We start from the raw sequence: 24,800 nt of genomic DNA, 5'->3' as shown, positions 1-24,800 counted from the left end.
GATACAGCTTGTATTACTTCGTTGTGAATACCTCCATATAAGAGATTCTACAAAACGTATGATAACTTACGCAGAGAAATTTTTACAGCAGTGAAGTAGGTCCCATAACAAGCTTCCACCAAACTAACAATCTATCATTTGAAAGGCAGTAAGTGATTTCTGCCTGGTAAAGGCAGCCCCCAGGTCTGAGTGTTCCATGACCTTCCCCCAACCCCGAATACACCTACCGTCCCAGCCAGGATATCATGAGGGCAGCAGTCCAGAAGGTGACTCTTGCAGACACGGTCATCTGTAAACTTGACCCTCTGTCTGGTTTCGTCTCCTGAAATTCATTTGTGGTTTTAAATAAGACAATATTACCGCGTTAAACACCAAAGCACATCGGGTACAACAATTCACCTGGATGGCTGGCGACTACCAAATACAATGGAAGGCTGGTCTAGAGGTATTTACAACTGGAGCGGGATACGGATGTTTTTTGATGCTAAATGTATCATGAAGAATCACACATTAATGAGATCTGACTCCATCATTGTGCCAAAGAAGTCAAGGAATCTGAAGTAAGAGGCTGAGCACCAAAAGGCCGTTAACCCCACACATACATGTGGGCAATGCTACCAAAACCCACGCTAATCAGAGGGCCGTGAATCACCGCATCTGACTTATGGCTGGTCGTGTCCACCAACAGAAGCCTACGTATTACTCTGATCGTTTTGCTATGGACAAATGCATAGGCAGTATTTTGCCCAAAATCACGTGAAGAAGCAAGCTTTCGAACTCTACCACTGGCTGATAAATGATCTAGACTTAGCCTTCCTATCCCCTTCACCCCCACCCTTACAAAGGAAAGTTGGCACCTGGGAGTCACTTTTAACAAGACAATACCAAAGGAGAAAAAAAGGGGAACCAGGTTAGTCAATACACACTGTGAGTTCCAACACATACTGTACCCATCTGCATTCTTCAAGACCTCAGCTGCAGAATTTTATGCCCGCTGTTGAAAAGTTTTAAAGGGAAAGTTTCCTTGCCCCACCTGCAGTAAGGAAGTCGGGGAACGATACATACAAGTAAAGGCAAAGTGGAATGTGACAAACTTTAAAGCTAATCCGTGTCTACACAGAGTGTGTCATACGAGAAGAGGAATACACTTCAGGATTCGCAAGCATCCAGGGTTACCGTCGTGTCTCTTTACTGAGAATGCTTTCTCTCTAAACTACACTTTTAAAGTTACTCGTGAAAAAAGGCAAACACTTTTTCGTTATAACAGCTTAGAAATTGGTTGTGACTCACGGCTCGATGAACATGAGGCTTTTCTGCAACTCCCTTGCAGATTGATGTAGGCAGGCAAAGATACACTGAACCTTTATGAATAAAATAGAGGGGCCACAATTGTTCAGTTTGTATGAAATAAAAGTATGGGAAGCAATTCAAAAGCAACTCAATACAAAGAACGCTAAAAGCACTTATTCCCCTACGGAGTAGTGCCAAGAGTCCGCACAGCCAGCGGGAACCACAGCCCCGTCCTCGGCGGAAGAGAAAACAGACCACGGCGGGCGCACCGGGCCGCGAAGGCGCGACCGTCGCTCCCGAGACAACCACCGCGACCGCTCGGCCTCCCTACGCCGTCCCTGTCCGACCTGCACCTAACGACTGCACGCTCCACACGGGGCTCCCGCGCCGCACAAGCTCCACGGACGGCGGCGCCCGGCACGGCAGCAACGGCCGGGGCCGCGGGCCCCCTGGGCTGGCCCGGAGCGTCCTCCCCGCGGAGCCCCGCCGCGGCCGCCGGCGAAGTGCAGCCCACGCCGGCGCCCGCCCTTCGCCGACTCCGCGGCCGGCCGGGCAGCGGGCGAGGCGGGGCGGCGGGCGGGGGGCGAGGCGCGGCGCCGGCCAGGGCGAAAGCCGCAGGACGGCCCGTGGGGCCGGGGCTGGAGCCCCTCCGGAGACTCGGCGCCGAGGCAGGAGCCGCCCGGGGCCCCGCCGCCAGCGAGGGAGACGCCGGCCGCCGCCGCCCGCCGGGCGAGCCGGCTCAGACAAAGGCCCGGCGCCTGCGGTCGGCGCGCGGGGGAGGGGAGGGTGTCCGGCGCAGGCGCAGACGGTCGCGGCCCCCGCCTCAGGCCGCCCGGCGGCCTCGCCTCACTCCCGCCCCAACCCCTCGCCGGTCCGGCCGCTCCGACTCACCGTCCCGGGCCGTGCCCATGAGCTGGTCCAGCAGGGCCCGCATCTGCGCCTGGGCGGACATGGTGGCCGGCGAGGGCGGCAGGGACGGCGGCGACGACTCCTCTCAGAACGGTGGGGGCAGCGGCGGCGGCGGCGGCGGCGGCGACGAAAGCTGGTCGCTTCGGCCTCGAGCCCGCTCGGCTCCTTCCCGCCGCGGGGGACGCCGGGAGGAAGTGCGTCGGTGGGGGCGCCGAGCCTGCTGGGAAATGTAGTTTCTGGGTGGGGTGGGCGGAACAGGGACTGAAACTCCGCCCTGGAGGAGACTGGCGGAGAGGGTCCAACCAACCCTGATTTTGCTCTAGGTTCCGAGACCTTTCTATTCTACTGAGACCGAAGTGCAACAAAATAAAATAAATAGGGGCACCCGGGTGGCTCAGGAGATTAAACGTCTGCCTTCAGCTCAGGTCAGGATCCCAGGGTGCTGGGATCGAGTCCCGCATGGGGCTCCCCGCTCAGCCGGAAGCCTGCTTCTCCCTCTCCCACTCCCCCTGCTTGTGTTCCCTCGGTCATTCTCCCTCTGTCAAATAAATAAAATCTTAAAAAATAATAAATACAAACCAAAAATACAGGCCCCTACGGGTTTGTCTTGGTGAAACTTGGCCTGGTTGTAAAACGTTACTGGAGAGGAAATGGCCACAGCTTTTCAACGTAGCGGAAAGGGGGAGACACCTGTCCCAGCACACATCCCCGGGTTACTCCAAGGACGATTTGGAGCGTGCGGTACCGGCCCAGAAGCGGGGAGAGCAGGGAAGCACGGACAGGCTGAAGATGCGGACGGAATTGGTAGGGAAACCCCGCTTCCCCGTGCTTTTGTGGAAAGCCCCGGCTCGCTCGACCCTTCACCTCCGACGGCATCAGATCTGCAGCCGCTTGAGCCAGAGTCAGCGGCCCTGGTCCTAAACGGTCGCTTCGCTTCTCTCGGGAGAGGGCCCCGTCTTATGCCCTTGCGGTGGGCGCCTCGGCCCCGGGCAGCCCGCGTTCCCGGCGCAGGCACGCACCCTTCAAGGAGGGAGGCCGGGGGCTTGGGGCCAAGAGGCGCCGGGGCGGAGGGGCTCCAGGAGAAACTCGCTAACGTACCGAAGGACTGGAGCCGGCAGACCCTTTAAAGAGGGGAGAGGGACAGCTGCCTCTTCCCCTGTAAGCACAGTCACGTGCGCTCTGCTGGGCCCCGCGGGTCGGGCCTCCTTGTGTCTCCCTGGGGGTAAAGGCTGTGGGGACTCGTGCCGCGCATCGCTAGGACGGTGGGGTGGTCAGCGCGCCGCCCGGTTGGTCCAGGACACCCACACCCCGCGCGTGCACACCCCGTTCTTCTCAACGTGGCAGGGGCCCTTGCGAGGAGGCTGAGCCGACCCGCGGCACGGGCACCACCGGGAACCACCATGAAGAACGGTCTCCCTACGCCGCCCTCGGCCGAGGCCACGCCGACCCAGACCCTGGGCGTTCGGACGGGAACCGGAACGGCCCCGGGGACACGTGCGGCGTATGAGGGCGGGAAGGGGCCCCCGACCCCGCGCAGGACCAGCCGACGGTCTCACCGCGGGCGTGCGCGCGCCAGAGGCCCCAGAGGCGGCGACTGCCACACACGCCGCCGGCGCAGGCGGGACCGAGCGCGGAGCGCAACGACGGACCCACGGCCGGAGGCGGCGCTGCGGGGGAGCGGCCGCGACCAGCCCCCGGGAGGCCGCACGAGGCCGCGGGGACCGCCCCCCGCGGAGCCCGCTCGCCCCTCCCGCGCGCTTCCGCCCCCGCCCCCGCCGGCCGGAAATGGCGCTCGGGGGCGGGGCCGAGGGCGCGGCGGCAGGTGCGTGAGCGCGGCCTCGTCGTCCTCGCGCGCGCTCGCGACGGGGCTCGCGCGGGGCCCCACCTCTTCGCTCGCGACCGCTCCTCTGCGCCGGGGCGGTCGGGCCGCGGGGACACGGCCGCGCAGCGAGACCACGCCCCCGGTCGCCCGCCGCGCCGGCCCTCCAGCCCCCGCGGGTCGGCTCCGGCCCCGGTGCGCACCGACGGACGTGCCCGCTGGGAGCTTCCCGCCCGCGCCGGCTGCGCAGCAGGTAAGCCGGCCCCGCCGTCCGCGCCCCGAGCGCCTGCCCTGGTCCCCCGAGCGCGCTGCGGCGCGGGGCGGTGCCCACACGGGTGTGCGCGGGAAGGCGTTCGGGGCTCGCGTCCTGCCCCCGCGCTGCCTTCGGGGCGCTGAGCCGGCGGAGCGCGCAGAGGCCGGCCGACGCCTGCCGCCCGGGGCACGGACCGCCGACGGGGAGCGCGGCGGAGCTGGGACGGGCGCGCGGCGAGGCGGCTGTGCGGGAGCCCCGGGCCCCCGGGAACTAACCGGCAGTGACCCGACGGAGTCTGACCTTGAGCAGAGCGAGGAGCTGCCGAGTCGGCGACTGCTTGTTTGCCGCTAGTTAACCGCAGCGCCTAACCCAGGTCCGCGGACGCCCGGGGACGGCCTCCCGGAGCTCGGTGGCCACTCCTCCCTCCCGGTACCGGCCGGCGAGGTCTCCGCCGCCAGCCCCGCGCTGCAGGCTCTCCTTCCCGCGCCGCGGATCTGGGGAGCAGCTGGACCAGCTCGGCCGACTCAGCGAGCCCTGACGCCGCTGGGGGCCAGGCCCGCCTCTGGGTGCTGGGAGCAGCGCCCCGCGGATCGGGATCCCGGTCCTCAGGGAGCTCCATTCCAGTGGGAGGTACAGAGAATAAGCGAAACCCCGAGCCTGCGGGGCGCCTGGGCGGCCTTGGGCTCAGGTCATGGTCTGCGGGTGCTGGGATCCAGCCGAGCATCGGCTCCTTGTTCAGTCCGGAGCCTGCTTCTCCCTCTGCACCTCCCCCTGCTTGTGCTCCCTCTCTGACACAGACACAACATCTTTAAGTGTGTATGTAGCCAGAGTATGCTGAAGACCGAGCACAGAGCAGGGGACAGTGAGACGGAAGTCATCGAGTATCCCTGGACGTTGTTTGTGCCTTTTACCAGTTCTCGGGACCTGGTTGCAGGGGTTGCAGTGCTTTTGGCTTCAAGTGCTGAGAATCCATTAAAAGTAGCTCAGCCTCTGGGGGGTTCTGCCGGCTTTCATACGGGAGAGTTCATGGGACCGAGAATACGAGGAGCCGGTGGCTTAAACGAAGTCCTCAGCACTTGGTAGGGGTGTGGGGAGGAGGTCTTGTTGGGCCCCCATCCTTCACATACCTCCTCTTACCCTGCTTCTGGGTTGACCTTCTCCCTTGGGTTCCTACCTCTGTCCGGCTACCTATTTAGTTACCTGCTGCTGCGTAAAACTCAACACCAAAATTCATAGGTTAGAGCGCCTGGGTGGCTCAGCGCATTAAACGTTTGCCTTTGGCGCAGGTCATGATCCCCGGGGTGGGGGTGGGGGACCAATGGATTGAAACATCCTGCATTTATTACTTGTTTCCTAGAGGTGGGAAGGGAGAGAGAGTCCCAAGCCGGCTGTCTACCCAGCGTGGAGCCCAAGGCAGGGCTTGATCTCACAACCCGGAGGTCATGACCTGAGCTACAGTCAAGCATCAGACGCTTAACTGACTGAGCCACCAGGTGCCCCAAACATCCAACATTTATCATCTCCATTGCTGCCCGTCCGGAGTTCAGGGGTAGCTTGGTGAGGCAGCTGTGGTTCAGAGACTGACCGGGTTCCAACCAAACCTTGGCTGGGGCTGTGGTCATCTGAGGTCCGGACAGGGACTGTTGGGTCTGGTTCCAGATGGCACACTCAGGACCAGAGACGGAGGCCTCAGCTCCTGCGGACTGTTCCCAGGAGTCCTTATTTCCTTGCCTGGTGGGCCTCTCCGTGGGGCCTGCACGTGGTGGTGGTCTTCCTGGGAGTGAGTGATCAGAGGTGAGGGGGAGGAGAATGGAAGCCACAGTGCTTTTTGTGACCTGGCTTAGGAATTCGCATTCTGTGACTCCTGCAGAATTCTGTTTGTCAGCATTACTGGCAAATCAGAGATGTTCTAAACCAGCTCCACCCACCACTCCTGCGGAAGAAGAGTAGCCCATTCCCTACGATTCCAGGTGAATTCTGGACCTAGTACTCACCTGGGGTCCAGTCAGTTCGCTAGACCAGGGTAGGAGCCTTCCCCTAAGTGGGGGTGAGTCCCACCAGAACTTCGTTGGGCACCCAGGAAAGTGCAATTCCCTGAGGGAAGTTAAGGTGCTGTTCCTGGAGAGAATGGATGGCAGGGAGTCACAGGGAGCCCTACAAGTGATTTATACCGTTATTTAAAGTCAGGTTTAAAAGTCAGCTGCCTTTGCAAGCTGTAGATTTCAGAGCAACAGTTAATAAATCCGTTAATAATCACTCAAGAAAGCGCTAGCAGAGCAAGATGGGCACATTTAGTCAGACCTGTGAATGCGTTCATTTTACAGAAAAACAAAGGCAATAAAAACAAGTGTCGGCCCTCAGGCCCCTCACAGTCTAGGGGTTGGTCTCAGCAGTGGCTCAGTGAGGACTGAGTGGAGTGACGGGGAGGTCAGGTAGAGTGGGTTCTGAAAGCACTTGGGGTTACTGGAGGAGGACGGACCGAGAACCGGTGTGCACAGATCAGCAGTGTGACTGGGGAACCCGTACGGGACGTAGGATTTGGACTGGAGGTGTCTGAGCTTTTGTTCTAAAGTCCGGAGGAGTCCTTCAGGGGTTGTGAGCAGGGGAAGGACATTTTCAGGAGATGCTTGAGAAAGCTGTCTCTTGCAGCACCCAGGAAGGACAGTTGGAGAGGGCTGCACAAGCCCAGATGAGAAGCCACGGGCCTCTCAGGTGGACCGTTTTGTAAGCTCAGGGGTGGGGTGCAGGGCACAGCGCGCGGTCAGCCCTGGGTGGGTGATTGTGGAGCCCGCTGACGGGCACATGGGGCTGCGGGCCTCTGCTCCTACAGATACTTTTTACTTTTCCGTTGTTTGGGTGGGCAGCAAGGCAAGGTGAGCCCCCGAGGAGGGAGGAGACCCAAGAGGGTTGCCGTCCTCTTGAGGATCTTTAAACATTTACGTGACAAGAGGTCATAAAAAACAATGATGACAAGCCAGTGGAGTCCTACAGGTCTTGCAGGTTTGGTCAGAAGCGAGGGACTGGGGTTGTGCTTCACCTCGTTAAGGGCTCTTCTGCCCCACCCCCACCCCTTCCCTTACGGAGGGACAAGAGGGACAAGAAGTAACGCTTCTCGTCGGACACTGGCGTAGCAGCCGAAGGAAATAAAACCTGCCTTAGAATTCAGGGAAGAGGCTGCTCTGTGCTGTTTTCTGGACAAACGGTACGACTGATTCTGGGTAGTAGTTACCTATGATGCGCACAGATGGGCTTAAACCTGGGGGGCGGCGGACCACGTCCGGCAGGCCACATCCGGCAGGCTCCGCTTTGCACTTTTGTGAAGGCAGAAGCCCGTGTGCCAAGGTCTGCGAGCGCAGACCGCAGGGCCTTCGTCCAGGAGCCACGGCCTTCAGATTTGTTCTCCTGCGACAGGTGGCGGAGGGCCTGTTCTTTGTCTTCAGATGATTTTCTTGGGGAAGAGAGGAAGCAGTTTTCCTCTGTAAACAACAGGACACTGTCGCCGGGGTTGTCTGGCTTCTGCTCTGCTCGGCCAGAAGTCCAGGGCTGCCTGCCGGGCCTCTGGAATGCCTCGAGTCGAACTGCCGTGGGAAGACTCAGCTGCTCCCGGCCGCGACACAGGGCTCCGCATGCGACACACGTTCTTAAGCTGTTGGCACACCTGTCAGCCGGCTAGCGGCCACCGTCCCTGGAGTCCGTGCGGATGTGGCCCCAAAGGACAGAGGACAGTGACGCGCAGTCTGAAAAGTCCCTGAAGAGAATGCTGTAAAAATCAAATTTTAAAAGTTAGGAGGGGAGTTCTTAACAAAGTACCCCGCAGTGATCTTTTCTTTAAAAAAAAAAAGATCGAAGTTTAATTTAAAAAATTAGAGCCCCTGCTTCCATGATGTCCGTAGAATCGCCGGTTACGGGTCCTGCCAGTTTTCTTTCTGGCCTTGCCAGAACTTTCGTACTTTCTTAGTCCATTAACAATTAGAATGACACTTTTCTGATTTACAGTTTCTGTTGTCTCTGACTCAGCAAAGCGTTCTCGGAGAAAGCCCCGGAGAGACGGGCGATGCACCTTCTGCAGACGCTATAGCAGTCTTGCCCCCTTGAAATGTGGACGACCTCCCTCAGCCTGTTCCATCTGATCCTTCCCCGGGACTGGCGTTTCCCCCCTTCCTCGCACACCGCGGCAGCTGGGCTCCGCTTGCCCGGCATCATGCCCACCGGCCACGGGCTGCTGTCTCTCCAGGCGTCCTTAGGGTGCCGTCTTTTCATGCGTTTTCTTTCTCATCTGCCACGTTTCTCTCCGTTTCTTTGCTTTTTGACATTAAGTTAAAAAGTGGACGTTTCGTTTTACCATTGATGACTCGGAATTGATGGGAGAAAATCCTAGTCAGTGACTGTCTCAGCATCCTGGGACCCCGGGTCTGTTTCCGTCCTGGCGACCCCAGCTGTGGGAACTGACCGGAAAGGGGGTTGCATGGGAGTCTCTTTACCTCAAGGCCTTTTCACCTCTTACGGTGTAACAGCTTTGATGCTCCGTGAAAGGCTCTTCGTTCCGTCAGGGTAGCTGGAAAGTTCTCGTTTACTGCCATGCACAGGAATCCAGATTCTTTTCCCATCGGAGTTACTGACTGGTGTTAACGAGCGTCACCAGTCCCCTAGGACTCCTCTCCTCCCGTTCTGTGTTACGGACACGCAGGCGAGCCTCGTGTCCCCGGGTGGGGCTTGGAGAAGCCTCTGGTACGTGGGTGTGCGTGACCCGCACTCTGGGTCTTTCCTGCGCTAGCAGAGGACCGCTAATGCCCAAGCACACCCAATGTCCGGGTTAGGGTTTCAGATGTTTCATGGTCCTCTTAGAGGCAAAATACCTTTTACGTTCCTCTGATTCCCTCTTTGTGGGGAAAAGTTAGAATGTGAAAACCAAAGGGGGAAATCAACCAACCACTCTAGACCTTCAGGTTTACTTTGGGGAGGAATCTCGGATGCTAAGTTCTCAGCCTCTTGGTGGGCCGGGTCGGCACGTGGTACCAGTGGCCTTACTGGGTCGTGGGCCAGGTGCCCCACAGTGCCTAGGAGTCCTCGCCAGGAGGGTGAGGTCTGCCCCCGGGGGGACAGTTCTGGGCTGTCCTCCGCGCAGACCTCCACCCAGCACCGCCTACCATGCCCCAACCCTGCTCCTGAGGACGGCCCTGGTGAGTCCAGAACACCCCCCACCTCCCCTGCTTCCAGCCCAGGATAATTTCATTTCCCATTCCCAGCCCCCCTCCCCGCCCAGGATCACTGTGCTCACCCTGCGGTTTCTCATCAGGTGAGAAGTGTTCTGTAGGCAGTAGGGCGAAGCTGAAAAAGCCAGGGGTGGACGTCATCAGGAAAGACCTTCTTGGTGTCCGTTCCGGAGAAGGTTTTCTCGTTTGGCCCCAGAAAGAGCCCTGAGAAACCCAAGTAAGTCGTGGGATAGTCAAAAGTACTGACTCTGGGCGCCTGCTCAGGAGTCCTGTTAGGTTAACAATAGGACTGAGGAAACTTAGCTTGTTCAGGGTTCTGTTTTTGTTTGTGTTTTAAGATTTTGTTCATTTGAGAGAGCACAAGCAGGGGTGAAGGGCAGAGGGAGAAGCAGGCTCCCCGCTGAGCAGGGAGCCCGACTTGGGGCTTGATCCCAGGACCAGGGATCATGACCCCAGCCCACGGCAGACACCCAACAAGGGAGCCACCCAGGCGCCCCCATGGCGGTGTCCTCGACGTCGTGACCCTGAGTGATCTCTGCCGTTTGCTTTGTGCCCTGGGTGTTCCGCGGTATCATGAAACGCCGACTGTGCCGGAAGAACTGAAGTATCTTTCTTTTCCAGGGTGGGAAGGGAAATGACTGCTAGGTGTGGATTTGGGGAAGGGAAATGATTGCTAGGTGTGGTTTTCAGAAAGCTGGTCGTTATTTTGAAACAGAGAATTGTAGCCCCCCCGGGTTTGGCTGTTCTTGCAAAATGACTTCAAGTGACCGCAGAGCTCCGCTGTTGATATTCTGCCAAAAAAGTGGGCAAAACAAAGCACACAGAGTTCCTGCCTTCGGAACAAAGGAGCTTCACACTAGGAGCGGAGGCCTCACCCAGGGCCGCCTGAGGGGAAGCTGGTTCTTCCTCGAGCCACACCCTCTCGCCAGAGGTCTTCCTTTTCTCTTTTCTGTTTCCAGCTGTATTTTGAACTAATTATAGAGTCTCGAGATGTCACAAATCGTGTGGAGCTGTCCTCGCGGATGTCTTACGTAAGCGTCCGTGCGCGATATCAGAAGCAGGAAGTCGACCTTGGCACAGCCAGTCCACGCTCCCATCCCACCGTCCGTGCCTGCGCCCATGTGTACGTGGGTCCCTGCATGAGATTTCATCTCGGGAGGTGTCTGCGGGCAGCATTGTGGTCAGATGCAATCAGATCCTGGCCGACCCGCGGGATCCCGGCGCCCTTCCTCCCTGCCCTCCCCCATCCCTTACTGCCGCCCCTCCCCCACCCCCACCCCCTCGCCTGCCTTGCTGTGCCTTCCCAGGGAGTGGATGGTTCCTTTCACCCGGACAAAGTCTTGGAATTCTATTAATGATTAAATAAGAAAGAAATTAGGAGTCATTGAAGGGAGCCAGTGATTCATACAGAAACACTCAGGGACGGTTTGCTCCTGCCGAGATGGGGCCAGAGCTGGCAGTCGGCGTTCGGGGCGGCCTCTAGTCCTCAGGCAGCAGGGTCACGGTGGCCTGAGCCCCCACGTCACGCTGCACGTGACCCCCTCCCAGAGAGGCCGCAGTGGCTGCTCCCGTCTCTTCTGCGCGGCCCCGTCCCCTACCACCCTCCCGTCCGAAGCCTTTTGAATTTTCCAAGATGGTACAGAGAAGTTAATATCTTACTTCTCAGGATTGCGTATTCTTGACCCCGAAATATAAACAGTGCTAAGAGGCCAGACTTCGCCCGAGGTGGACCGTGGCCTTCGGTGTTGCTCACGTGGACCCCAGAGTGTTGAGGAAACTAGGCAGCTCCTAGCAGCAGGACTAGGAAGCCCACTTACGTGGTATTTCTCCGCCTTCGAGAAGCTTCTCCTTCGGCATAGCGTTTGCTCTCCTTCGTAGGCCTTGTGCTGTGCGTCTGCTGCCGGCTCCAGACTTCTCTGGAGTGTGTGGGGGAGGGAAGGGTACCGGCCGCACCTGGAAAGCCCTGCCTGGGGAGCTCACGGCTGGAGGGGTGCCCAGCCTGTCCTGGAAGGAGCCCACTGTGAGAGACCGTGGGGAGCGAGGCAGGGTCTAGAGGCCCGGGAGCCTTGTCCAAGGTGGTTGCTCACGTGGGGGTGGTCCCTGCTATGGTCTTGGCCACCCAGTGTCCCTGGATGGCCACCCATGTCCCTAGTGTGGGTCTCATCAGTCTGGATACAGTCCAGTCTCTTCCCAACAAAATCCCTTTCTACCTAATCTCTTGGGCAAGCAGGAACTTTGCACACAGGCCAGGTTGGTAATACCGACAAGGTGCTCCAGATACGGGGTGAGCCTCCAGGCCCAGCCACTCCCCTAGACTGTGCCCTTCTCCTGACTTAGAGTAGGGGGGAAATCAGTGTCCCTCAACTCTGACGTCTCTACCCCCCTCTCCCCAAACAGCCAGAAATGTTGACTGGCTTTGCGTCGCATTTGGCTAGAAAAACCAGAAGAGTCTTCGTAAATCACATTCACGTGCTGCTGGCTGTTCTGGGCTGAGTGCGCTCGGGGAAAGTGTTAGGGTTCGGCTTTCTGGGGCCCCGAAGGCTCTGTCCACCATGGGAGCCGCACAGTAAGTGAAGGGGGAGAGAATCACCTGACGTGGCTTCTCTGCCGCTGTTCTCCAGACACCCGCAAGACTGCGTGTTGGAAAGGGGTGAGGTTTGGCAGCGCAGACTCTGGACGGGGATGGTTCTGGGACAGCGGGTCTCCGCCGGGACGGGCAACAGGGGAGGCGGTCCCTCCAGACCTCACTCACGCACGGTATCCGCAGATTACCTGCGCCGGGGTGGCTCTTCGGCTCAGGGCCTGATGCGGGGGTCCTGAGTCCCTGCATCGGGCGCCGCGCTCCACGGGGAGTTTGCCTCTGCCGCTCCCCTGTTGGTGCGTGGGCTCTCTCTCTCTGACAGATACATAAATTTTCAAATTAAAATGCTTTAATCATTTCATTCAGTACTTTAATCAACTTGCTTCTATTTTTTTTTACTTATTTGAGAGGGAGAGAAGACAGGCGGGGTGAGGGAGGGGGGCACAGGAAAAGAGGAAGAGAGTCTGTTTTTTCCTCTAAGATTCTACTTATTTATTTATTTTGGAGAGAAAGAGAGAGAGCGCGAGTCCCAAGCCCTCTCCGCGCTCCTCACGGAGCCTGACACGGGGCTGCATGCCAGGACGTGGAGATCATGACCTGAGCTAGAATCAAGAGCTTGGCTGCTCAACCCCTGAGCCCCGCAGATGCCCCTCACGTCTTCCGTTCAAATACGCGCACACTGGAGCCGCCAGGGAAGAAACGGAGGACAGCGCACGGCTGGAGTTTGGCCAAAGCCAGCGTCTGACCGCGGCATCCCTGCGACCAGGGCTGGGGCTCACACGGGTGCTGCCGCTGCTCCAGGAAACCACAGCAATGGCTGCGGACACCCCTGACTTGGTAAAAGACGTAAACTTACAGGTTCAGGAACCGGAGCAAACTGCAGACAAGGAAGCTTCTGAGAACTAAAGACAAAGACAAACAGGGAAAGGCATCAGGAGAGACACTGACCTCTTGCCTGGGTACGGGGAAGAACCATCCCAGTGGAGACCAGGGAGCCCGGAGGCGGGGTGGAAGCCCGGCCAAGCCCAGGATCCCACCGTCGGTGTTGGGATTCCGCAGGAGCAGTGGAGAAACAGACATTATCACAGGGAAGAAAATCAGTTTGTTGCCCCAGACCTGTTCTAAAAGAATGACTGAAATAAGTGGAAACAGAAAGGAAGTGGGACAAGAAGGGATCTTGGAATGTCAGGAAGAAAAAAGACAGGGCCGCCTGGGTGGCTCCGTGGGTTGAGCCTTTGCCTTCGGCTCAGGTCATGATCCCAGGGTCCATGGATTGAGCCCCGCATCGGGCTCTCTGCTTGTCGGGGAGCCTGCTTCTCCCTCTGCCGCTCCCCCTGCTGTGTGTTCTCTCTCTGTCAAATAAATGAATGAATGTTACCTTTTTTTTTCTTTTTTGAAATTATTTATTTGGGAGGGAGTGAGAAGGAGTGAGAGCTGGGGTTGCTGCTTCCGGCACGTGGGTCTGGGAAACGGGGCCGCGGCTGGCTGTGAGGAGGGACTGTCACGTTGAGCAGAGCCCTCGTTGCGCGCAGATGGCCTTCGGGTGCCTTCCCGCTGTCCCCTGGTGGTCACTGTGCTTTCGACTGATGGGGGCAGCCGCAGCTCAGACATCCTGAGTTTCCTGCCCAGCATCTGAAGAAGAACTCTAAACATAGAGCTTTTTTAAAAATAAAGATCTTGGGGCGCCTGGGTGGCTCAGCAGGTTAAGCCTCTGCCTTCGGCTCGGGTCATGATCTCAGGGTCCTGGGATCGAGCCCCGCATCGGGCTCTCTGCTCAGTGGGGAGCCTGCTTCTCCCTCTCTCTCTTTCTGCCTCTCTGCCTACTTGTGATTTCTGTCTGTCAAATGAATAAATAAAATCTTTTAAAAAAATAAAGATCTTTCTTATTTATTCGTTGGAGAGAGGAAGAGCGAGCGCATGTGCGAGATGGGGGCAGAGTCCCTGCTGAGCGAGACGCCCAGGGCCGCTTGGTCCCACAGGCTGCACAAGTGAGCCGCCCCGGCACCCCAAGAAAGAGCTTTCAAGATGAACAACTTTGCATTTCTACTCTCTCCGTTGCCCCTCCTTCACCAGAGGAATGCACGTGTTCCCGATGCGCCCGACGCCCTCTCCGTGGGGACGTAGTGTCCAGGTCGCCCACCGAGCAGCCTGCCGGCTGGTGGAGCCCAACCCTGGTTTTGCTACGGCTCTCCCCCCAGTTGCCAGTCCAGACGCCCTCGCCCTAGCCCGCCCCCCCCCCCCCGACGTCAGGTACTCGGGTTTAATGAGGTCCCTGGGCATGAGTCACGGTTTGATCTCCCGTGTCCAGCTCCTTACCATGGACGGGTGCGCCTTTTCTGACTTCCCGGACACGGGGCTCCATCCCACGACCCTGAGATCATGACCTTGAGCCAGAATCAAGAGCTGGGCGGCGCTCATCCGACCGAGCACCCCAGAAGGCTACACACAGTCTTCACATGAATCATTTTAACTAAATCATCAGAGAAAAATAGTTGAAGTTAGGGAGTGAGAAGTTTATGGGGAAAAGCAGTCTCTTGTCTCCTTGCGTCTTCCTTAACCCGTCCTTAGGGGGCCGCTCTGAGCCGCCGGCCTCTTGCTCGGGTTCTCGCCACCGTCTGGGCCCTGGCGTGTCCTCGTTCCCCAAGTCATGAGCTGTGGACCTTCGTTTCGGGTGGACAAGGGTTACAACTCACTCAGACCCGCATGGTCACTGCCATTCTCGCGGTGGAACTTGTGTTCGTTGGGACACTGGCTTGGCTGTTCTAAAAGGACCTGGATAAGCAGTATGTCAGCAGACAGCCCTGTCTTTCTCGTGTAATAAGGAACCCAAGGAGGGGCGGTGGTCTCCGGCTGCCAGGGAGGGACCCAGGCGCCTGCTGTCCTGTGGCCTGGCCGGGCTCCCGGCAGTGCTCACACAGGGCCCGGACCGCTGCCGTCCACCGCCTCCCACTGCCGTCCAGCGCGTCTCAGCTCGTTGGGGACAGTCCGCTAGGGTTTGACTCAGGACACGGCGGCTCTGAGTGCTTCCTATGAATGTGCACGTGCGGTCCTTCAAGTAGATCCTGATTTCCTTCTCCCAGTCAGGAAATGGGGGGCACGGTCAAGGCCAGGGGTTCGCCTCATTTCACACAGCAGGCACGGGGCAAGGCAGGGACGCCAGAGCCAGCCTTCACCTGTGACAAGGGCCCGTGGTCCTCTGGGAGGGTCCCCGTGAGGCGATGGCTTGGGCGTGTGCAGACTGTGGGGCGGGGAGCTTAGTTAATGTTTCACGGTGGCTGCATTTCCTCCTCGGCCAGCCCGGCCCTGCCCTGTGCTCCCTCAGCTGGTCCCCGTCAGCAGGCAGGAGGCACTGGCGGTTAAGGACGCGCATGTCCCCAGCCTGCCCGTCCCCGCAAGCAGCTGGCCAGTCACAGAGGGACCTTCTCAGGCAGCGTCCGTGACGCCATACGTTGACTGAGCGTCTCCTTCCTGGGCTGAGGGTCGCAGGTGCGGCTGCGTCCAGGCGCGGAGCCCGGGAGCGGCAGAACCCTGCAGGGCTGTCGCAGCGGCCACCGTGTGACTGTCCCTGTTTTGTTGACGCAGTGACCGGGAGTGCGGCTCTGGGATGTGCACGTGAGGATGGACAACAAGGACCTGGAAGCCGAAATCCACCCCTTGAAGAATGAAGACAAGAAGCCGCAGGGGAGCGTGGGAAACCCAGCGAAGACGGAGGAGAGCGCCAAGGGCTCGCCCCGGCAGCCCCGCCTGTCCCGCTGCCGCACGGTGGCATTCTTCCTCTCCCTGTTCGTCTGCCTTTTTGTCGTGTTCGTGGTCTCCTTCATCATCCCGTGTCCGGACCGGCCTGCGTCCCAGGGGGTGTGGAGGGTCGACTACAATGCAGCAGGTGTGTCCAGGCCCCCGTCCCCATGTCAGGGGGCGGTTCGTGACCGAGACGCGGCCCCACGTGGCTGCCGAGGGCGCGTCCACGGTCTCGGGACATTGGGGAGCTGCCGGGCAGCATCTCAGGGAGAATGGGAGCACCGTGGCCTACTTTGCGTTTTAGGAAGGATGGGCCGTGCGGGTAAAGGGATGGGGCTCATTTGGTTCTGTTTGGGGATTTTAAAGGGTTAATAAAACAGAGCCGCTGGAGGCCTGGGGAGAGGAAGGGCTGTGGCAAGCCACCGCAGGCCACCTCGTCTGGTCCCCTGTCTGGTCCCCTCGAGTGCCGGGGCGTCCGGGTGAGCAGACCCGTTTGTCCTCCTGAGATCGGCATGCGGAGCCACTGAGTCGGCCTCTGTCTGGGCGCCTGTCATCCTAGAGTGGGAGCGCCGGCCTGCAGCCGCAGAATGGGTCTTTCACGTGCCGGCGGGCAGGTCGTGCCGTGAAGGGCCTTTCTTGTCTAAACCTACTGCCACTTCCGTTCACTGACGCTTCGCTTTGAGAGAGGAACATGGATGCTTCTGTGCGTATTGCTTGCAGCTTTTACTGACTCGGTGTGTCCAAATGCTCACTTGATTTCGGTGTGTGATTCGATGATTTTTAGTCCACTGTGGTGCGGCCCAGTCCATTGGAGACGGTGGCCATCGTCTCGGCCACCTGCTGCCTTCTGCCTCCATTCTTGCCTTTGGTGGACACGTCACATGAAGGGGAAGGTGTGACGTGGATCTTTGAGTCCGGCTTCTCTCACCGGGACGGGGCTGTCGGGGACAGTGTGTCCCCTGGTTCTCCCTGGGGCTGAGCAGCCGCGGGCTGCCGGGGTCTGCCGGGGTCTGCCGGGGTCGTGTGGGGACTTGGGAGCAAGAGCTCTCGCCGTCTGGTTCTCTGGGTCTCTTGCTCACTTTCCCGCTCGCCCCTGACTGTTGTCCGCTGCTCCCTGTGTCCCGGCCGGCATCTGGCTTCAGAGCTGGCAGATCACTGTCCGCATCTGGCTGCCAGTCCCGTCTGCCCCTCGGGTCTAGTGCCCCGCCTTGGGGGCCCCGTCCCAGCCCGCAGCTTGGTCTTTCTCCCTGTGTTGGGCCTGGGGTCTGCTCCCCGAGTCCTGACCGGGCCGCTTCTGGCAGCGTCTCGTGTCGCTCTTTCCAGGGAGACGACTTGCCCCGCTCTCCCTCAATGATTCTGCAAGCCCCGAGTCTGGTGTTCGAGGTCCGGTTTAAATCCTCGTGAGACATGGGGCGCCTGGGTGGCTCAGTGGGTTAAGCCACTGCCTTTGGGTGGGGTCATGATCGCAGGGTCCTGGAATCGAGCCCCACAACTTGCTGTGGGTGCAGGGGTTCTTTCCCTCTCTCCGCTCAGTGGAGAGCCTGCTTCCCTTCCTCTCTCTCTGCCTGCCTCTCTTGTGATTTCTTTCTGTCAAATAAATAAATAAAATCTTTAAAAAAAATAAAATAAAAAAATAAAGAGCGTCATTCACTGGCCTCGGTGCGCGGACAGCACTGTGTGACCATCACCGCTGTCTCTCAACCGGCACAAACCCCCTCTTCCGGCCCCCCAGCCTCTGGTCCACGCTCGTCTGAGCTGGCCAATTCCAGGGGCTCCGCACAAGCGGGCCCAGTAAGACGTGCCCTTGTGTCCGGCCGGTTTCGATCGCGTTCCTCCATGCCTGGCACGTGCCCGAACCTCCTTCCTCTCTGCCGGGCAGCAGCCGTGTTGTGCCTGGGCTGCCCTCTGGAGATGCATGTCTCCATCCATGGACACGTGGCTTGTTTCCGCTTTTTGGCGCCCGTGCATGATGCCGTGAAGTGGCTGTCGGGGCCCGAGTCCCTTCTTCCAGTTACCGTGGGTGAAGGAGCACGAGATCATGTCTCGTTACCGGTTTGATTTGCGTCTCCGTAATGGATGGTGGCGTTGAGTGTCTTTTCATGATTCTGTATGTGTCTTCGGAGGAGAAACGCCTCTCCGGGTCCTTTGCCCATGTTCGCCTCGGGATGTGTTTGTGGCGGAGCGGTTAGGCCTTCTCTCCGCCCGGGTCGTCCCTCGTCGGACACCGGGTTTGCAGCCGTTCTCTCCCGCTCTGTGGGGCGTCTCTTTGCTCTCTCGACAGTGTCCTTTGATGCACAAAGCCTTTAAGTTGGAGGGACTCCCGTCGGGCCGTGTTTTCTGTGGTGGCCGTCGGTGTCCCGTCCAAGAAACCCTTCCCAAGTCCAGCATCGTGAGGGTTTTTGCCTCCGTTTGCTTCTAGGAAGATCTTACGTTTGGGTCTTTGCTCCACTGTGAGTTCATTCCTGTTTTCCTTTTTAAAGATTTTATCTATTTTAGAGAGAGAGGAGGAGCGGAGGGGAGGGACAAGCAGACTTGGGCATTGAACCGACCGAGCCCCCCAGGCGCCCCCTCGTTGGTTTCTGTATATGGGGGAAGCCCAGCCTCACTCTCTAGTGCTTGGTCGTCAGACTTGGAGTTTATCCTTTGAGTCCTTCAAGGAATGGGAGCAGCCGACCTTACACCTTACGGGCGTGCAGACTCCCAGACGGGCAGGGGGCCCTTCCTGAAGAGAAGGTGTGCAGAGCGTGTGTTTGTCCCCTGGCGACCTGCTCGGTCCTGCCGCCCGCCGCGTTTGTGGAGAAGCGTGGCTGGGGGCGCCCATCCCCGGGGAGCCCCGGCGGATGGGTCCGGTGTGGCCCGAGGAGAACTCTGCTGTTTTCTCTTCCAGTCACCTATGACTTTCTGGCTACAGAAGACATCAACAGGGACAGGATCCAGGATGTTCTCTTTCTTTACAAAAACACCAATGGCTCCAACAATTTCAACTTGTCCTGCATGGACGGAGGTAATTTTGCGTTTACCGGAGAAAGGAGGAACTTGCTGTGGGTGCAGGGGTTCTTTCCCTCTGCCGTCTCAGGGGTGTGGTTGGGAGAATTTCGGGAAACGGGCACATTGCCCTTCCTTCCCAGGAGGATGAGAAGGAAACGGGGGCAGGCCATAGTCCCAGCACCCGCCCTCCCTAGCTCCCGACGCCGTGGGGCCAGCCGGGGGTCCCCCGGGGCCAATGCTCCAGGCTGGGCCTGGGAGCGCGGGTGGGAAGGGGCTGGCGTGCCCACAGAGCTGGGTCTCTCCCCCCAGGCTTTTCCTCCCCCTGTACCTTTGTGGCCGCCGTGTCGGGGGCCAATGGCAGCGTGCTGTGGGAGAGGCCCGCGGCCCAGGACCGAGCCCTTGTGCGGTGCTCAGTGCCCCAGCTGCAGGGCGGCCAGACGTCCTCTGCCTGCGTCCTCGTGGGCAGACCCGGCTCCTTCGTCGCTGTGGACTTGTTCACAGGTAGGCGGAGCCCCCGGGAGCTCCCAGGCCAGGAAGCTTGTGTTCTTGGGACCCTCGGATACGGTGGGGAGGAGGTTCCGGGCTCGGAGGGAGGGGCGCCACCTCCTGGCAGTCCCACTGCCCCCCACCCCGTCTTGTCCCCTCCCAGCTCCCTTGTGCTTGTGGCAGAGACGGGTGGGGGTCGGGCAGCCCCCAGACCACACCAGGGGCTTAAGGAGTTCTGTGTCCTGACAGCAGGCGCGGGGCTTACCAGCATGTCCCTTACCAGTCATGCTTTTTAAGGTCAGAGAGGAAAATAAGGAACAGGCTGGAGATACTTCAAGGAGAGGCATTCCTGTTAGAAGGGGTGTGGGCAAGGTCATGTCTGGGTCAGAAAGAAACTGTTCTGTCGGGGCTGCTGTTCCGTGGGTGAGCCATGAGCACGCACCTTCCTTTTCACCTTCCGTGTGCGTGACCCACCCGGGCCGAAGGGCCCCCTGTGACTCCAGCAACAGTCAGGGGTCCTGAGGGGCTCGGGCAGTGTCCCGCTCAGACTGGGGGGTCTGTGTCGGCCCTGAGATGTTGTAGAGCCGAACGGGAGAGGCGCACCAGGAAGGCGGAGCTTCGTGGTTCCAGAGGCGACAGGAGTCATGCTCTGTCATGTGACAACGCGGTTCAACGCCCACTGCTGGGCACCTGCGCTGGGCTGCGGCTCCCGCCGGCGGGCACGCCCATGTCAGAGTGGGCACCGTGCCGTCGCCAGCCCACACCGGAGGGATCCGGCACCAGCACCTGACGCCGTGCTCGGTTTTAGGGGAGACCCTGTGGAGCCACCCCAGCAGCTTTGGAAGGAACACGTCCGTCCTGAGCTCTTTACTCCAGCTGCCCGACGTGGACGCGGACGGGGCCCCGGACCTGCTGGTTCTCACCCAGGAGGAGGAGGAGGTACCACTCCCCTCCCAGGTCGCCATGGCCACTTGCCACGAGGCCACTTCTCTGCCCCTCGTTCACGTTCACTTCCTGGGCACAGCTCGGGTCTGAGTCTTGTTCAGGGGACGGGCCCGGGGCACCGTGCTCCCGGCTCTGCTGCCCAGCACGCTGGGGCGGCTCCTGGAGCTCCCCGAGAACGGCAGAGCCTGCACTTGGCCACAGCCCGGAGAGCGGGGCCCCGCAGGCCGGGAGGGCGTGAGGACACCCACGTCCGCACAGGCGTTCTTCCTCAGACTGGGCGGTCTTGACGGCCTCTCCGTGTCACAGGTTGGTGGCTACATCTACTCAGGCAGCACTGGACGCCAGATTGGCCACCGTGGCAGCCTCGGCATGGGCGGAACCACGGGCTCCCTCGTCCATGTCACCCGGACCGGTGCCCCCTACATCCTTTTCCCTTGCGGTAGGTGGCAGCCGCCGTTCCAGGGACTGTCCATCTGGTGGAAGCCAGTGCGGAGTGGGAGGAAGCCGGGGACCGTGGGGAGGACACAAGTTCACTACTGCCAGGCCCACAGAGCCGGAGGGTGTCGGTGGCCAAGGCTCAGGGAGGGCGTCGTGCGTCCGGCAGCCATGGGTGGCCTCCTCCCGGCCGGCAGTGGCTCAGGGTCCTCTGTGTTTCCAGCGGTGAGCTCCCTCTGCGGCTGCTCTGTGAAGGGTCTCCACGAGACGGCCACCGGGAGCGGGAGCCCACTGAAGAGAGACCCGCGCTGGGAGGGCGCGCTGAACGCCAGCACCCCCGGGCCGGTGTGGCACAGGTCGGTCCGGACAGGGGACTGCCCGGGGCACGGGGCCGAGGGACGTGGCCCTGCCTGCGGCCGGGCTCAGACGCGGGGAGCAGCCCACAGAAGCTGGACAGAGCCCATGGGGGCCCACTGAACAGTGTGCCCACGGCCAGCATCTTGTACCCTAGACCAGGGAAGCAGGGGATACAGGGTGGATGGCTCAGCCCAGCAGGCGGTCATGTCCCCGCCATATCCCTCTGGTCCTCTGCCCTCAGCCCTGGAGCCCTCCGCTATCTGATGAACGTCCCAGGGAAGGCTGGTGAGGACCTCCTCCTCGTGGGCGCTGAGGCCTGTGTGCTGGCCGACGGGCAGGACCTGACGCCCAGGTGGACCTTCCGCGCAGCCCAGGTCTTCAGGTGCGTCCTCCTCCGGAGACCGGCCGGGCTCACAAGCCGGCCCTGCAACCTGTCCCTGGGCAGCCCTGGGATGAGGCCCGTGCGGGTAGGGGAGGTCTCTGCGTGTTGGCCAGAGGCCTCCTACCTGTGCCCTGGTGCTGCGCCACCCAAAAGGGGCTGCTGAAACCCCTCCCCCAGGCCCAGCTTCCCGTCCAGGCCCTGTCTGGGTGCAGCCAGGGAGCAGGTGGCCGGTGTGCCCATTCCTGGGCATCTCCGCACAGAGGGCCCGTGTGAACTCTTCGGCCCCGTCCTTGCAGGAAACCCATCCTTGGCCACTACAAACCTGACACCTTGGCTGTGGTCATCGAGAACGGAACCGGCGTGGACAGACAGGTTGGCTGCACCCCCTTGTGAAGCCCCACCATGGTGCGTAGCCGACGGACCCCGGTCTGAATGCAGCTGGGGCGGCCCTGGGAGGCCGGGCTAGCACCGTGCGGGGCCGCAGCCAGGCTGCCTGCTTGCCCTCAGGACGCAGCTCCTTTAGGGCTGGCCTGGCTGGAGCCTGAAGCCTGTGCAAGCCCCGCCTGTGAGCCCTGTGCTGTCCCCCTCCCTCCCAGATCCTGTTCCTGGACCTCAGCACCGGGGCTGTCCTGTGGAACCAGGCCCTCCCGAGCCTCCCCGGGGATCCGCAGTCTGCCAGCCTGCCAACTGCAGACCACCGCTCCGCCTTCTTCTTCTGGGGCCTCCACGACCTGGCAGGCACCAACCAGACAGTAAGGGCCGGGCACGGACTAAGGGGACACCCCCATGCCAGGGCCAGAGACCAGAGGCGAGCCTTGGGTCCTGCCTTGAGGCTCCTGAGAGCTAACTGGGTGACTGGGGGTGCACACATCAGTGGAAGCCGTAGGACAGCGGGTGGGATGAGGCACCCTGAACCATGGGGGGGGCTGGGGATCTGGGAAGAAGCGGGGGGCCAGTGGGGGAGGGCAGGTGCAGAGTTCCAGGTGGCGCACGCGTGAGAAGGGTCCGGTTAGGGGAAAGGAGGAGAAGGTGGACGCACCGCCAGGGTCCCATGGACACAGCTCCGGGCAGGGCTGCGCCAGCCAGGCGACCTGAGCGGGTGCGCACGGCCTGGCCCCGGCCCTGGGCACGCGGTGTAGGGTCTGGGGCGAGCGTGGTCCACCGGGTGCCCCACCTCGGGTTCCTGCTCTAGGAGCCCGGAGAGGCCCAGCACAGCCTGTACGTGTTCCACCCGACCCTGCCTGGCGTCCTGCTGGAGCTGGCCAACATCTCTGCCAACATCGTGGCCTTCCAAGGTGAGTGCGGCCCCCGGGGGCTAGGGCTCCCCCGGCCGTCCGGCCGCCCTGACCGCCTGCGTCTCCCACAGCCGTCCTGTTCGAGCCGAGCCGCCATGCTGCCTGCGTCCTGCTGATGGGCCCAGCGAGCCCAGACACGCCTGGCACGGTCACCGTGGCCAAGCACAAGGTGCGGGACCTGGTCCCGAGCAGCAGGGTGGTTCGGCTGGCCGAGGGCGGGCCCGACAGCGACCAGGCTGTCCGGGACCGGTTCTCCCGCCTGCGGTTCCGGAGTGAGGCCTAGAGCGGCCACCGTGGGACGTTGGGCCTGTCGCTCCTTGCACTGACTCCCTCCTCCTGACCCCAGGATTCCCGTCCCACACAGGGACGTGTCCGGGTGAGCAGATGTCCAGGCCCCTCCCCTCTCCTGCGCAGCACATCCCACAGGCCCTCACTCTGCCCCACTGGGTCACACTCAAGGCCACCTGTCCTCACCGCAGGGTCCCTGGGCCCTACGGCACCAGCCTCTCCGCGTCCACACCTAGCGGGAGGGACTGTGGCTTTGGGAAGAGAGCCCCGTCCTGAGAAGTCCCCTCGCTCGTTCCTGTCTGCACATCCCCCGGGGCCTGCGAGGGTGGCTGGCCTGGGGTGGCCTCGGGGCAGCAGCTGGAGCTCCCGGCCCGTCTCAGAGCAAGGAGGGGGGACCCTGTACTGGGCAGCGGACGCTTGCCCTGGGGTTCCCCTCTGATGCCGTGAGGAGGGGGGCTGCCATGCAGCTGTGAGGCTGTCCTGCTGCTCACGGGTGCCCCTGGGGTGTCTCCGTCCCATGGTGGCTGCATGTGCCGTCCTGAGGAACTGGGCGGAGAACGCACTCGGGGTCCGCGGGACCCCGTCCGTACACACTGGAGCTGCTTATCCCACGGGGGTCCCCACACCCCCGGCCCGTGCCTGGCCTTCTCCTGGTGCTCGGACGCCCCAGCTGTTGGTGTTCCCTGACGCAGGACTCACCTTTGTGCCTTGCTGTGGTGCTCTGTGTGGCTCACTGTGCCCTGACGACCCCGGGTACCACAGGAAGAAACCAGAATAAACGGTTCGCACTGTCTGAAAGGGCACGCGTTTGCCTCGTGTGCCTGCACCGCAGGGGGAAGCGGACGTGGTATCGGCCGGGCTTCCGGAAGAGGTGGGGGACCCTCTACCCACCCAGTCAGAAATGGGGCCCCGAGGACTTCCTGCACGGCCTCTGAGTGCGGGTTGGAGGATCCCTCCGTGGTCACCATGGTTCAAGTCAGAGACGGTCGCAGCTGTGCTCCCTCGGGACAGGCAGGGGTCCCTGAGCACCGGTGTCCTCCAAGGCAAGGGCAGCTGCAAGCGACAGGAGCCTGGCCAGTGGCGGGGGGTTGGTGCTTCAGGGAGACAGAGTTTTGGGACCCCCGTGCGGAGGCCGGTGGTGTAGGGAGGCCCCCCTGAACGACCTGTGCCCCTGGTCAGGAGAAGCCAGTCTCCCAGCTGCACAGACGCCTGTGGCCAGGGAGCCTCTATGGGAAGCGGGACCCTGGGTGCTGTGGAAGCTGCTGCCCGGCCCACGGCGTCGGGACCAGCAGGGCTGCAGCAGCGCCCCTCGGCCTCCCAGGGCCACCCTGCAGGTCCTGAGACCGCGGGCTGGAGCTTGAGCGGCGCCTGGAGATGCCCGCGCTGCGGGGCGCCGTGCACCCTGGACCTGTGGACGCGGCAGCCATCCCGCGGCCCCTCCGGGGCTCTGTACCCGGCCGGGCTTCCTGCACCTCAGGCTCAGGCCACAGTTGGCCAGGCGTGCTGGGCTGAACGCCAGGAGCCTCCTCTCCCCCGTGACAGTCCAGGACTCCGTGTCCAGACTCCCCTGGAGCGCCCTTGTCCGGCCGGAGCAGACATTGCCCGCTGTCTCCTCTGAAGACGGCCGGGCCTGCAGCCCCAGCCCAGCCCGGAAGCTGGGTCCCTCCTCTGCTGTGGACCCACCACACGACACCCTCGTGACCAACGCCTCAGATCCCCGAGCTTCCCCCCAAGCGCCGCCACCACTGCCCAGCTCGCACAGGCCGCACACCAGCTGCCGCACACGTACACCATGTGCCTCACACCTGCCAGGTGCCTCGC

The 24,800-nt window shown here is 61.1% G+C and overlaps 2 protein-coding genes and 1 long non-coding RNA gene across 12 annotated transcripts in view; 1 reads left to right on the top strand and 2 right to left on the bottom strand.

Moving 5' to 3' along the window:
• Nucleotides 1-3,924, bottom strand: part of LUC7L (LUC7 like) — a 36,279-nt gene extending 32,355 nt beyond the window's left edge. Inside the window, exons 1-4 of one of the 5 annotated variants that reach the window (XM_045993068.1) lie at nucleotides 3,756-3,924; nucleotides 2,182-2,416; nucleotides 1,291-1,361; nucleotides 228-322 (exon numbers count right to left, since the gene is read on the bottom strand). Coding sequence is in view for 2 of the 5 variants with exons in the window: in XM_045993065.1 (XP_045849021.1) it covers nucleotides 228-322; nucleotides 2,182-2,242 (156 nt within the window). In the remaining 3 variants the exon portion in view is untranslated. Of the gene's footprint in view, nucleotides 1-227; nucleotides 323-1,290; nucleotides 1,362-2,181; nucleotides 2,417-3,755 lie in introns of those variants that run through there. The other 4 variants (XM_045993066.1, XM_045993065.1, XM_045993064.1 and 1 more) reach the window with 4 other exon arrangements.
• A 105-nt stretch (nucleotides 3,925-4,029) lies between these two features.
• FAM234A (family with sequence similarity 234 member A) lies at nucleotides 4,030-23,779 on the top strand. Of its 3 annotated transcripts, none has more exons than XM_045993060.1 (12): nucleotides 4,030-4,271; nucleotides 15,648-15,948; nucleotides 18,691-18,807; nucleotides 19,101-19,292; nucleotides 20,086-20,216; nucleotides 20,529-20,661; nucleotides 20,881-21,013; nucleotides 21,256-21,396; nucleotides 21,693-21,768; nucleotides 21,993-22,148; nucleotides 22,589-22,691; nucleotides 22,763-23,779. In XM_045993060.1, the coding sequence occupies exons 2-12, from the start codon at nucleotides 15,684-15,686 to the stop codon at nucleotides 22,972-22,974; spliced, it is 1,659 nt and encodes a 552-aa protein (XP_045849016.1). In that variant the 5' UTR covers nucleotides 4,030-4,271; nucleotides 15,648-15,683; the 3' UTR covers nucleotides 22,975-23,779. The 3 variants fall into 3 exon arrangements, with proteins under 3 accessions (XP_045849016.1, XP_045849018.1, XP_045849017.1); XM_045993062.1 differs by lacking the exon at nucleotides 4,030-4,271 and adding an exon at nucleotides 15,362-15,509; XM_045993061.1 differs by lacking the exon at nucleotides 4,030-4,271 and adding an exon at nucleotides 15,395-15,551.
• Nucleotides 10,444-15,346, bottom strand: LOC123933663. Of its 4 annotated transcripts, XR_006816647.1 has the most exons (5): nucleotides 14,382-15,346; nucleotides 13,444-13,710; nucleotides 12,922-12,967; nucleotides 11,302-12,378; nucleotides 10,444-10,832 (listed from the first exon to the last, which is right to left on the bottom strand). It is a non-coding gene; the product is annotated as an uncharacterized LOC123933663 (long non-coding RNA). The 4 variants fall into 4 exon arrangements; XR_006816645.1 differs by having other exon boundaries at nucleotides 11,302-12,967; XR_006816648.1 differs by lacking the exon at nucleotides 12,922-12,967.
• Nucleotides 23,780-24,800: the final 1,021 nt, after the last annotated feature.

The sequence above is a fragment of the Meles meles genome, chromosome 21 (assembly GCF_922984935.1).
Source record: "Meles meles chromosome 21, mMelMel3.1 paternal haplotype, whole genome shotgun sequence".
Lineage (NCBI taxonomy): Eukaryota > Metazoa > Chordata > Mammalia > Carnivora > Mustelidae > Meles > Meles meles.
The sequence above is the reverse complement of the archived record's forward strand: the minus strand, read 5'-3'. Positions and strand labels throughout refer to the sequence as shown.